We start from the raw sequence: 12,196 nt of genomic DNA, 5'->3' as shown, positions 1-12,196 counted from the left end.
AAAGTGTTTCCGCCTTAAGTGAATTAGATTGACTGGTTAGGGGGGCCAATCCTAGGACAAGGGGTGGCACAGGAGGATGTGCACCACAGCAGGGATAATGAAGGGTTAGTCTAGGAGATGACGGTGATGTCAAAAACGCCCCTTATTCATGGAGCCCATAGCACGCTGGATATAGAGACAAATCCACGTAGATTAGTTGCAACTTTAACTGGGCACATTGACCAAATGTCTAACCCTCCAGTAGTAGGAGGGCAGGGAAATATTAATATAATCTGCTGGAACATAGCAGGCCTGTCCAGTAAACTAAAAAATTAGGACTGGCTAGGATATTTCAGGAGATTTAACATTATTTGTCTGCAAGAAACGTGGGAGGCAGATTGTAGCGCACTAGCACTGGAATGCTACAAAATGTATTCTGTTCCAGCATGTAGATCCTCTTCAGGGCAAGCCAAGGGAGGCCTAATTACTTATGTGGATTTGAGGTTACATGGGAAATGGGAGGACTTAGTTTGGGATTCAGAATGCACACAGGGAATACGGTTTACGAACAAGGGATTAAAATTAATTTTTATTAATTTTTGTAATGCCATCAAGGGCGGACAGACATTAGACAGCTTGGTAGAGCTGGAACATAGGTTGATAGGATTAGAACCGCATGGGGTTGCTAGCGCCCAACTGGGGGTGTTGGGAGATTTTAATTGTCACTTGTGCCCCCACTTAATTAGCAGTAAGGGGGAATGGTCCGCTTGCCCAAGGGAAGAGGGACTGCACATGGAACACAGCAGGGAGGGATTTGAGTTAAGCAAGCTGTTGGGCACACATGACACGATGGATTTGATAGGAGCAGCGGGGGACTATCGTATCCTCCCAACCTTTAAAGGGAAGGGAAGGGGCTCTGTTATTGATTTTATTTTTGTTCCAAGCTCCTTAATATGTCGAATATTAAGTTTTAATGTGGAGTTTAGCACCTTTAGTGACCATAACCCCCTGGTGTTGATCCTAAGGGACCCTGACTCAGTTAAACATTCCCATCGTAAGTAGACCAGAGGCTCCTTTACAGCCACGGACTGGGAAGGAGACTGAGATCGTCAAACATCAATTGTGATAAATTCTACAGGGCACTACTGACGGAGAAAGCCCAGCAGGTCTGGAAGTGTCTAGACCCAACAGTAGAGGAGGTGGACCACATCAATGCATTTGAGGGAGTAGCACATTGTATTGACGGCCTGCTTAGACGTAGAACGCCAAAAGAGGATGAGGATACTCACAGGTGGTTTGATCAGCAAGGCTCTAGTGCCTTGAGGGAACTGGAGGCAGCTTTAAAGATTGTTCCCAAAGATAAGACAACGGTGTCCACTTGCCGGGGGAGGTATAAACAGGCACTAAAACAACGCAAAACTTCATTGCAATAGCAGGCTTGGGAGAATCTGAGGGAAGTGGCTGAATCAAGGGATATGACCGCCTTCTGGAAAATTCTAAATAAACCCTGTTTTCAGGATAAGAATAAATCCAAGCCTGTCTGCCACGTCCTGCCAGAGGCTTGGGTGGAGCACTTTCAAGGCCTCTATAATCATGAGAGTACGAGCAATTTAGTACCATCAGCAGGGATAGGAAATCAAAGGGTTGTTGAAACCCCATTTTCTTTAGGTGAGATAAAAGCGGGAATTGAGGGCTTAACCCGCAATAAGGCCCCGGGCCCGGATGGGATCCCTCCAGATCTCCTATTAACCCAGGTAGACTTGTGGGCTTCTATTTTATTAAGAGTGATCAATACGGCAGTGGAGGCAGGGATGCTGTCATCCTGGTTTACTGCGACAATTGTCCCAATCTTCAAACAGGGTAACAAAGGTAACCCACAATGTTACAGGCTTATTTCCCTCATTGATGTCACAGTGAAAGTCATGGGGAGAGCTATTCTTAATCGGCTTATGGATTGGGCAGATGAACATGACATCATTTCGGATATACAGTATGGCTTCAGGCCGGGTTGCTCAACCTCTGATCAATGTCTCAACTTTTATCTCCTTGTCGCCAAGTACACTGTTGCCAGCGATGAGACGGTGTACTTGGCTTTCATGGACCTCACAGCAGCATTCGACCGGGTTAACCATAAGAAACTGTGGGAGCTATTGGGGGCTTTGGGCGTGGATTCAGGACTGGTTAATATTTTAAGCACTTTGCACCAGTACACTTCAGCCCAGGGCAGATACAATGACGAGGGAGACATTTCTGATTCTTTCCCTTGCTCTAGGGGAGTGAGACAGGGCTGCATCCTGGCGCCTTTCTTATTTACTTTATATATTAATGGTTTAGATAAGGCACTGGGAGCATTAGGGGTGGACAGTCCGAGGATAGGTAGAAGAGGGATCCCGGTTCTGCTTTACGCGGACGACCAGTACTTCTGTCACGTACTGCGCGGGGCCTTCAGCACCTCATTGATGGCTTTGTCATCTTCATGGAGAACCTGGACCTGTCCGCTAATCTCTCCAAATCATACATCATGGAGATGGGAAAAAGGCCAGGCAGGAAATTCACCTTTAGGATCTGCATCCACTGTCTAGAAAAATTGCAGGCATTTTCTTATCTGGGAATTTTATTTGATAGCCGCATCAGGTTTAATACTCTGTCAGATGAGAAATGCAGATCTCTTATCAGCTCTTCCGGGGCAATCATGAATTTTGCACTCAGGTTGGGTCGCTGGGCTCCTGAGCAAATCTTGAATTTGTATAGGGCCATCTGTAATGCCAAAGCACTATATGACAGTGAGATTTGGGGTTTCATTGACCCATTAAGGATCCAAATAGAAGAAAATTAATTCCTTTGACATTTGAGCACCCCCTCCTATTAAATCCACGAAGAGTTAGGTCTCATTTACATCAGAGATGAGATTCAATTGAAACCTCTCACTTGCTGGCTTAAAATATGGACTAACCCTGAAGCGGCTCTAAGCAAACAGATAATAACTGATTGCATTACCAGGGAGACCCTGTTGGGCCTGGGTTTTGCTGATTATTTTAACACCCCGAGATCCTTGTTAGCCCGGGACAAGGCGATTGTTCAGTCCGCTTTCTTAAAGAACAAGGCCTCCATCAGGGAAGACACAGAGATGGTAAAACCATCCGTGAGAGCCCACCTCTTGGCTAAATCCAGACCAGGTTTGGAACCATACCTGTCTTATTTTTATAATGCTCAGGACAGATTCCTGATGACTAGATTTAGGTTGAACCTACTCCATAACACACTGGGGTGTCCTTCGGGGTTTCTATCATCCATAGAGTTGAGGGGCCCCTGCGGCTGCGACTATAAGTCTCCGCAGGACATGCTCCATTTTGTTTTGTTGTGCCCCTATTACGGTCACCCCAGGAAGTTGTTTTTAAAGAGCATTTTAAAGAATGCAGGTTCAAACACGGAAAGGTTGCGCTATTGTTCTTGAAATTGTCTGAGGAGGCCTTCACACTTTTTTGCACTGTTAATTTCCTAAGGATGGCTGCAAGACTGAGAAATACTAAGGACAGGGGATTATGACACTGGTCGTTAAATTATCCTTTTTTCTCTTTGGTACCAACACTTATGATGCCCTTCTCCTTGTTTTTTACAAAGATGAATTTTATGCTTGGGGGTTTTTCCTTTTTTACCATGTTGGTTTTATATTACCCTTGTTTCGTAACTTGCCCTTTTTGAGTGTAATCTGCTCAGGAGTGTTAGACTTTCTAACTTTCAGCACATTTTCAACCTTATTACCCACGATGATTTGCTCTGTTATTTGCTAATATTTTGTACCAACTGTCTAGGTACCCGGTAGAAGGTTTTATTTCTTGGTTTTTTTTAATTCTAATTGTATTGTACTTTTATGGTATTGCTGTATACCGAATAAAGTAATTTTGATTGATTGATTGATTGATTGATTGATTGATTGATAGTGGAAGGTCAGGCATTTGTTGTGTATGCTGGTCCTACGTTGTGCAAGGCCATGTAGGCATGACTCATCATCTTGAACTGGCATCTCTTCTGAATCGGGAGCCAGTGTAGTTTCTTGAAATGGGGTGTGATGTGGATCCTTCTGGAAGGTTGGATATGAGTCTTGCCACTGAGTACTGTATTGTCTGGAGTCTCGTCTGGAGGCGTGCAGTGATTCTTACGCAGATTGTGTTTCCAGTGTCCAGTCTGCTAGTGATGAGGGCTTGCATGATGGTCCTTCTGGTGTTTGCCGGGAGCCATCTGAAGATCTTGTGGAGCCTGCAAAGGGTGTGGCAGCAGGTGGATGAGATTGCATTGCCTTGTTTCTTCATGGATAGCTTGCTATCCAGAATGATGCAGAGGTTAGGGGCCTGGTATGTTGATGGGGGGTGTGCCGTGCTCCATGGGACACCATGGGTCATTCCATGGTGAGGTGTTGTTCCCAAAAATGAGGACTTCCATTTTGTCTGTGTTGAGTTTGAGACAGGTGTACTTCATCCAAGCCCTTGATACAAGCCCTGGCAATGCCGAGTATATGGGGTGGGGACTTTAATTCTGCCATGACACCTCCCTAAATAGATCCTTCCCCTACCACAACATGAGAATGCAATCAGAATGACCCATGCATTGTGGACTGGGTTATGCTTACCCAGATGTGAAACATCCGGTGGCAGATGAATCCTCGTACACGAGAATACTCGTTGTTCTCACCAGTACACTAACTGCACACCAGAATCGGCTTGCTCCTATGCAATCCCTCTGTTGCTTCCTTGGTCTTGTGACCTGAATGTCTAGGCCACACACTTTCAGACCACAACCACCTCAAAATGATGATTCAGTGGGGCAGACGACATGCACCAGTATCTACTAGGAGGCTGTGTGCCCCGGCCCTACAGGACAGAGTCTTCTGTGATACTGAAGGTACACATGTCGCCATATTTGAGACGAAGGAAGGGACTGCCTATACGACAGTGATAGAGTGGGGTACCTTTAAGGGTCTCACATAAGGCCAGTGCATCAAGATGTAGCATTGTGTAAAACATGCCTTTGCAAGCCCAGAACCTCTCTCTTGAACAAACAATATGAACAACGGAAATAAATGTGGGGTAGCTGCATGAAACTAGAACACAATCACCCCTCTGCGAAAGGAGTAAAGAGAGGCGGTGGTCAGACTAGGAACACTACACTATCAGATACTAGCATGGCTACTAAGGTCATTGACCCCAAAGACCCCCAGAAAGGCCAGCAGATCCCCGGTGGGAGTGATATTGAATGTACAAGCATATATAAACCAGGCTTTCCTGTAGTACCAGACGTCTGTATACCATGCTGTGTTGGGAGTGCAAGCGCCCCAATTAGATGAGTATTTGAATAGACTGACAATCCCCAGACTTAACCCCCTTCAGGGACATACACCAGACGAAACCCTGACCACTGAGGAAATTGGCTTCATGATTGACTAGATCGCGTGCAACAAAACTCCTAGGATGGTCGGGTTCTCGGTGGACTTTTACTTCACCTACAGAGCAACCCTCTCTCCAAAGCTACTCCAAATGTACCAACAGGCCCGGCAGGTGGGCACATTGCCGGGATCCCTATGGGAGGCTATGATATTAGTCCTGCCTTAGCCCAACAGGTACCCCCTGGAGCTACGCTCCTACTGGCCACTGTACACCAACCACAAGATTTGCAGGAAGGTCCTTGCAAACAGGTTGCTCCCCTGCCTCTCTACATTGGCACCAAGACCAGAATGATTTCGTACCTGGGAGAAAAATATGTCTTAACCTATGGCGCCTCTCCGGCTAATGGAAAAGAATCTTCATGAATTGTCTCCATACACAGCACTCTCACTAGATATAGAGAAGGCCTTCGACACCCTTAAGTAGTTTTACTTAATGAAAGTGCTGATGGGCATGACACTAGGCCCAAAAATATTACACTGGATAAATCTCCTCTACACAAACATGCTGGCCCGCATCCGGACAGGCAGAGATCTCAGTTTCTTTTGAATGCAGCAAAGATGCCTGCTGTCGATTACTTTCGCCCTAGCCATGGATCTGTTCGCTGTCCAGTTTCGGTCACAGGACCCAGCAATCAGTATACCGAGTGAGTCAAATTAAGAGGACATATCACTGTATGCTGATGATGCATTTGTGTACCTCAGGAACATGCATTCATATCTACCACAGGTGATGGATGTTCTAGACGATTTTGGTAGGGTTTCTAGACTAAGGCTAAATTTGACCAAATCCAGCTTATATCCCATGCGCAAACTAACAACTTAAAACAGGAAGTGCTACCCAAATTAGCACTGGGGTGGCACCCTAACATCTTCAGGTATTAAGCGATGAACTTACCAAACGACAATGAACGTGTACAGGGCAACTTAGGTGATATCCAAGGTTTGCAGCTCCCTGTTGTTTTGGGGCTCCCTGCAACTATCAACCCATGGGTAGAGTGGAAATGCAAAAATGCTGTTAATACATTTATACTGCTTCTCGACCACTCTAGTTTACCTGCCTCTGCACTTCTTCAGGAAATTGGACTCTGTTTCTGTTCTTATGGACTTAATCTGGGGAGCGGGCCACAAGAGAGTCGCGCTTCGCAAACTTTACTCTACCTTGGAACGGGATAGGGGATGTACATTTAAAATACTAATAAAGAACTACAAACTACTGGGTGACTTGGAAGACGATTATTCCTCAATACAGCCCTTGTTTGTGATCTCGTTACAGTTCTCACATTATCATTTGCACTAGAAGAGATGGGAGCCTGGGGTGTCTGATCACAGAAACTCATTTACATACAAAGGGGGGGTGAAAGCCTGTTCACAAAGCACAACACAACTTGTTTATGTAAAAGTTTGAACATTGCACAGGGAGGGTGATTCAGTGTGAGTGTTGTATGACAGGAGCGAGCAGTCTTAGTTGCTAGGACATGAATCTGCCTCTTGAGCTCTTTCAACTGTTTGAGACTGTTTGAGAGGCAGTCTCAAATTCCCGGGGCACAGCTACCAACAGCTTCCCTCATAATTTTTGATTTTTGCATCTACAGGTGGTGCAGAAGCCAACTAAGATAGTAACCTTAGTGTGCTTTCTGGAGTCAGCCTGATTTGCTTTTCCCAAACTTTGGTCAGCAAAGGTAAATGTGTCTTCTACTGAAGTGTTCTTAGCACGCTTTTGGTAACGTGGCTTGAGCAGTATGGCCTAAGACACGCTCGAAGGAAAAGCAAAACAGTGGAAGTCACAAATTTCAATACAGTTTATTAAAAATAGACAAGGAACTGTAAGATTCAAATCAAGTTTAGAGCAAAAAGAATATTTAATAATTATTCAGAAGCAAAATCAAAAGGTGGGCTGTGATTTAAGGATTATTAATTAGCAAAAACAACTGTCAAAACCAAACAAAAAGGTAAATAAATAAAAAACAAGCAGTTCTACTGAATCAATCAAGAAGTCACCAACAAAATTGTAGCTGACTTTGGGAGCTATGCTCGAGAGGACAAAGATAAGTTTAGTCTCAGGTAATGATTAACACTGGAATTTGGTGCAGGGTTTTTGGCTGAACCAGTCTCAGAAGGTGACGAGCTGCACAGAAGTGGCTTGAAGTGCAAAATTCCCATAGAGTAGAGTTGGGTCATCAAGTTGAACCTGAATCCACGGCCATCAAAATGTGTGAAACTTCAAGCAGTTACAACAGCTGCGAAGTCTTCGGAGCTTCCAAGTTATGGAGACGGTTCAAGGTTGAGGATAAGAGCCAAAGCATGGAACCTGGCAGGCTTGAGGCATGGTTAAGGAGATAGCAGGTTCCATTGGAAACAAAAAGAAGATGGAAAGAGGCCACTCATGTGGATCTTTGTAATACAAGGCTGTGTCTTTTTGGAACAGAAGTCATTAGGACTATTTAGGATGGGGCCAAGAATGGTTTGCATATGGCTGACCTCATCTGTAGTTACACAAAGACTAGAGAATGATGTGGTGGGACGTTGCAGAGATTAACTACCAGTCCATCCATCACTTTTAGTTTTTCTCAATGATCAGCCCTACGTGGTACAGACATGAACAGATGTTGGTCCCATAGAGACCTATGACAAAGGGACTCCTGCTGCAGCCCCCTGGTGAGGCTCGTTAAGGCTGGAAACAGTTTGAGGTTCAAGCATTCCTGATCCTTGGAGGCGTGGTCTCAAAGTTCAGGATCGAATGGACTTTGTGGGTCAGTCACTGCTTATAAACACTCAGCAAACAAAACACGCTGAATGGAATGAGGCCACAAATAATTACAAAAGAATGAGGTTAATTCAAGCATTTCCATCCCACGCAGTGTGCTTTTCTCAGTAGACAGTTTGTTGGACAGTCAATACAGTGGTGTCTTTGTGGCTGCTTCATGTAAATGTTTTGCGAGTCTGAAAGCTCCTCCCCCAGGGTTTACAGTGAGCACCTTTTATTTTCCCACATTGTCTCTCTTATGTAGAAATGTTACATTTACAACTAAAGTTTTTGTCACATTGAGAGCACGAGTCATTTTCCTTCTCATTGTGGGTTCTCTCTTGTTGAATGAAACTGAATCTCCAGCAGACTCTTCCCAGGCATTTAGAACAATGATGACGTTTTTTCTAGGTAAGTTCTCGCAGGTTGAGTGAGAACCGATTTCCGACTGAAACTTTTCCAGCATTCAAAGAGCTAATAAGGTTTATCCCCAGTGTGGGTTCTCTCATGTCTAGTGAGAGTTGTTTTCAATCTGAAGCTTTTGTGGCATTCAGAACACTGATACCGTTTATGCCCAGTGTGGGTTTTTTCATGCACAGTAAGGTTGTATTTCTGACTGAAGCTTTTACAGCATTCAGAGCACTGATAAGGTTTTTGCCCAGTGTGAGTTTTCTCATGGTAAGTGAGAGTTATTTTCCGACTGAAGCTTTTCTGGCATTCAGAGCACTGATAGGGTTTGAGCCCAGAATGGATTATCTCATGTTGAGTTAAACCACATTTGTGATAGAAACCTTTTTGGCATTCAGAACACTGATACGGTTTCTGCCCAGTGTGGGTTCTTTCATGCACAGTAAGGTTGGATTTCTGACTGAAACCTTTCCGGCACTCAGAGCACTGATAAGGTTTTAGTCCAGTGTGAGTTTTCTGGTGTTCAATTAAACTGGATCTCTGACTGAATCCTTTCCGGCACTCAAAGCACTGGTAAGGTTTGTGTCCAGTGTGAGTTCTCTCATGTTCAATTAAACTGGATCTCTGACTGAATCCTTTCCGGCACTCAGAGCACTGGTAAGGTTTTTGTCCAGTGTGGGTCCTTTCATGTACAGTAAGGCTGGATTTATGACTGAAGCTTTTACAGCATTCAGAGCACTGATAAAGTTTTTGTCCAGTGTGAGTACTCTCATGGTAAGTGAGAGTTATTTTCCGACTGAAGCTTTTCTGGCAATCAAAGCACTGGTATTGTTTATGCCCAGTGTGGGTTCTTTCATGCACAGTAAGGTTGTATTTCTGACTGAAGCTTTTACAGCATTCAGAGCACTGATAAGGTTTTTGCCCAGTGTGAGTTCTCTCATGGTAAGTGAGAGTTATTTTCCGACTGAAGCTTTTCTGGCATTCAGAGCACTGATAGGGTTTGAGCCCAGTATGGATTCTCTCATGTTGAGTTAAACCGCATTTGTGATAGAAACCTTTTTGGCATTCAGAACACTGATACGGTTTCTGTCCAGTGTGGGTTCTTTCATGCACAGTAAGGGTGGATTTCTGACTGAAGCTTTTCCGGCACTCAGAGCACTGGTAAGGTTTTAGTCCAGTGTGAGTTCTCTCGTGTTCAATTAAACTGGATCTCTGACTGAATCCTTTCCGGCACTCAGAGCACTGGTAAGGTTTTTGTCCAGTGTGAGTTCTCTCGTGTTCATTTAAACTGGATCTCCGACTGAATCCTTTAAGGCACTCAGAGCACTGGTAAGGTTTTTGTCCAGTGTGGGTCCTTTCATGTACAGTAAGGTTGAATTTATGACTGAAGCTTTTACAGCATTCAGAGCACTGATAAGGTTTTTGTCCAGTGTGGGTCCTTTCATGTACAGTAAGGCTGGATTTCTGACTGAAGCTTTTACAGCATTCAGAGCACTGATAAGGTTTTTGCCCAGTGTGGGTTCTTTCATGTAAAGTGAGATTGGATTTGTGATTGAAGTGTTTCTGGCATTCGGGACACTGATGGGGTTTTCGTCCAGCGCTAGTTTTCTCATGTTTAGTGAGGTGGGATTGATGACTAAAGCTGTTCCCACAGTCATTGCTCTTATTCGAGTTGTTTGTTTCTTCAAGTTGGCTTTGTTCCTGGATACATGTCATCTTAAGACTGAATTTGATTTCTGATTGTGTACTTGTTTATGTTACAACTCAGCATTAACTTCTAAAATACATTTCAGATGCTCTTCTTTATGTATTTTAACTAATGATAGTTTTTAACTGGAAATTATTTTCCTACCTTTAAAGGAACCGATCTAACTTGTCTTATTAACTTTCACTGAGGAGCCCCTTGTATTGATTAAGAGGCCTCTCATGGATTCATTTTCACCAAGTTATGCCGAGAATGTTTGAGAATGTTTTAACTTTCCTTGAAATAATCCTTTTCGTAGTGTTTCTCTTGTTTAATTAGTCTCATTTAGTGATTCTAGTTTATCACATTTGAATTAGGAATTTTAAAAGCACTGATAAGGTCTTTGGGCTTTAGTGTTTGCCTGTTAGGTATGTTTGCTCATACCAGTAATGACAGATGATATGGGCATGCCAGGGTGGTTTATGAATTATCAATAGCGTAACACTGGCCCCTTTTATACTTTCTGTGCCAGTATATGCTTTTTTGCACAGTGGCTAAGACAGGAACATGAAAGACTTTGGAGTTAAAGGACACTTTGAAACCACTCGGATCAACCCAAGAGACAGAGCTGGTAGGGAAAATCTTTCTATATTGGAAATGGTAATCCAGTATCTTTGCTGTAACGACATCTGAGAAAGAGTATTTACAATGACTTTCTTTTAAACAATCTTTTCTCTCCTCTCGTCTTCAGGAGACAGAGACAAAAGCTTGTGCTTGTAAACCAGGAATATTAGTCTTTTTGACGGTTCTGTCACATCACAACACGTCTACGGATACTGATCTGTTGGGGAGGGTTTAGGTCTCAAAAGCATTTCTCATAAACCATAAAAACAGAATTACAGCACTGAGTTTTCTCAAGTGCACCGCGTGGGGATCAATTGTGGCCAATGTTCTCCTCAATCTCAGTTACTGACACTTGGTAAACATTTATGGCCATTTTACAATAGGGATTTGACAACTTTCTCATTCACCAGTTTCTTCCGCACCAACATCCTCACCATTCCTGGCACATAGAATGCGTTTCTTCTCAAGAGCTCGAGAATGTTTTAACTTTCCTTGAAATAATCCTTTTCGTTGTGTTTCACTAAATTGAAACCTTCTTTTTTCTGTTCATGCTTCAGTCACCTGTAGAAATGGAGTCAAAAATTGTAAATGAAAACAAAGAAAAAATATTTGTGACCTTATACTTTTCACAAAGAAAGTATTGACAAAAACAAGCCAGGAAATCTGTTGAGTATCATTTCTGATAGTGGTGAAACAGCTCGGGGATACTGTAGATCGGGAGCTTCGGATTACTGGAGCTCATGGATGTGAGAGAAAACGTATTTAATAATTAAGAAAGAAACACAAGTTGCACATATATTGCAACATAGATTCTCAGAAGCAGCCAACACTATCAATTTACACTCTGTGAAACAGGCTGGCATGATAGTGAGATATTTGTAATTCTTTTAATGAATTATTAGATGTTACTTACTCCCCTACTCACTTAAACTATTCATCTATTCCTTTTTCAAGGTATCTATGAAGGGACATTTTATTGTACAAAGGAATTTACCTAGTTTTAATCACTGCTTTAAATGCCACTGTAGACTGACACGGTGTCCAGTTAGCTCAGTGGAATTTACTATTTCAAATTGTGCGGATGATAAGGACTTACTTGGTGGCTCAGAACTCACCATGCTCCTCCGACAGGACCCAGGCTCTGCAACACCTGAAAAAGTGAAAAAACCAGCACAACAGTAAAGGAAACCAAAAAGGGTCAGGAAAAGAAAAACACAAAATAGAGGAAAGGAAAAAAAAGCTATCTTCCACATTGACCTCAGGGGTCCAGCACAGGAAACTGTGCAGCAGATGCTTGTGAACCCATAAGTTACATCTA

General features: G+C 43.3%; 1 protein-coding gene across 2 annotated transcripts; it reads right to left on the bottom strand.

Moving 5' to 3' along the window:
• Positions 1 to 8,359: 8,359 nt before the first annotated feature.
• Positions 8,360 to 10,351, bottom strand: LOC147737541 (uncharacterized). 2 transcript variants are annotated; one of them, XM_086936239.1, is made up of 3 exons: positions 9,407 to 10,351; positions 8,874 to 9,070; positions 8,360 to 8,789 (listed from the first exon to the last, which is right to left on the bottom strand). In XM_086936239.1, the coding sequence occupies exons 1-3, from the start codon at positions 10,284 to 10,286 to the stop codon at positions 8,637 to 8,639; spliced, it is 1,230 nt and encodes a 409-aa protein (XP_086792365.1). In that variant the 5' UTR covers positions 10,287 to 10,351; the 3' UTR covers positions 8,360 to 8,636. The 2 variants fall into 2 exon arrangements, with proteins under 2 accessions (XP_086792365.1, XP_086792349.1); XM_086936223.1 differs by having other exon boundaries at positions 8,360 to 10,351.
• Between the last annotated feature and the right edge of the window lie 1,845 nt (positions 10,352 to 12,196).

The sequence above is a fragment of the Lissotriton vulgaris genome, chromosome 1_1 (genome assembly GCF_964263255.1).
Source record: "Lissotriton vulgaris chromosome 1_1, aLisVul1.2, whole genome shotgun sequence".
NCBI lineage: Eukaryota > Metazoa > Chordata > Amphibia > Caudata > Salamandridae > Lissotriton > Lissotriton vulgaris.
This window is presented reverse-complemented; position numbering and strand designations above follow the sequence as displayed.

Coding starts and splice junctions, on each gene's coding strand:
- LOC147737541 (XM_086936223.1), bottom strand. CDS start 10,286: ATGACATGTATCCAGGAACAAAGCCAACTTGAAGAAACAAACAACTCG.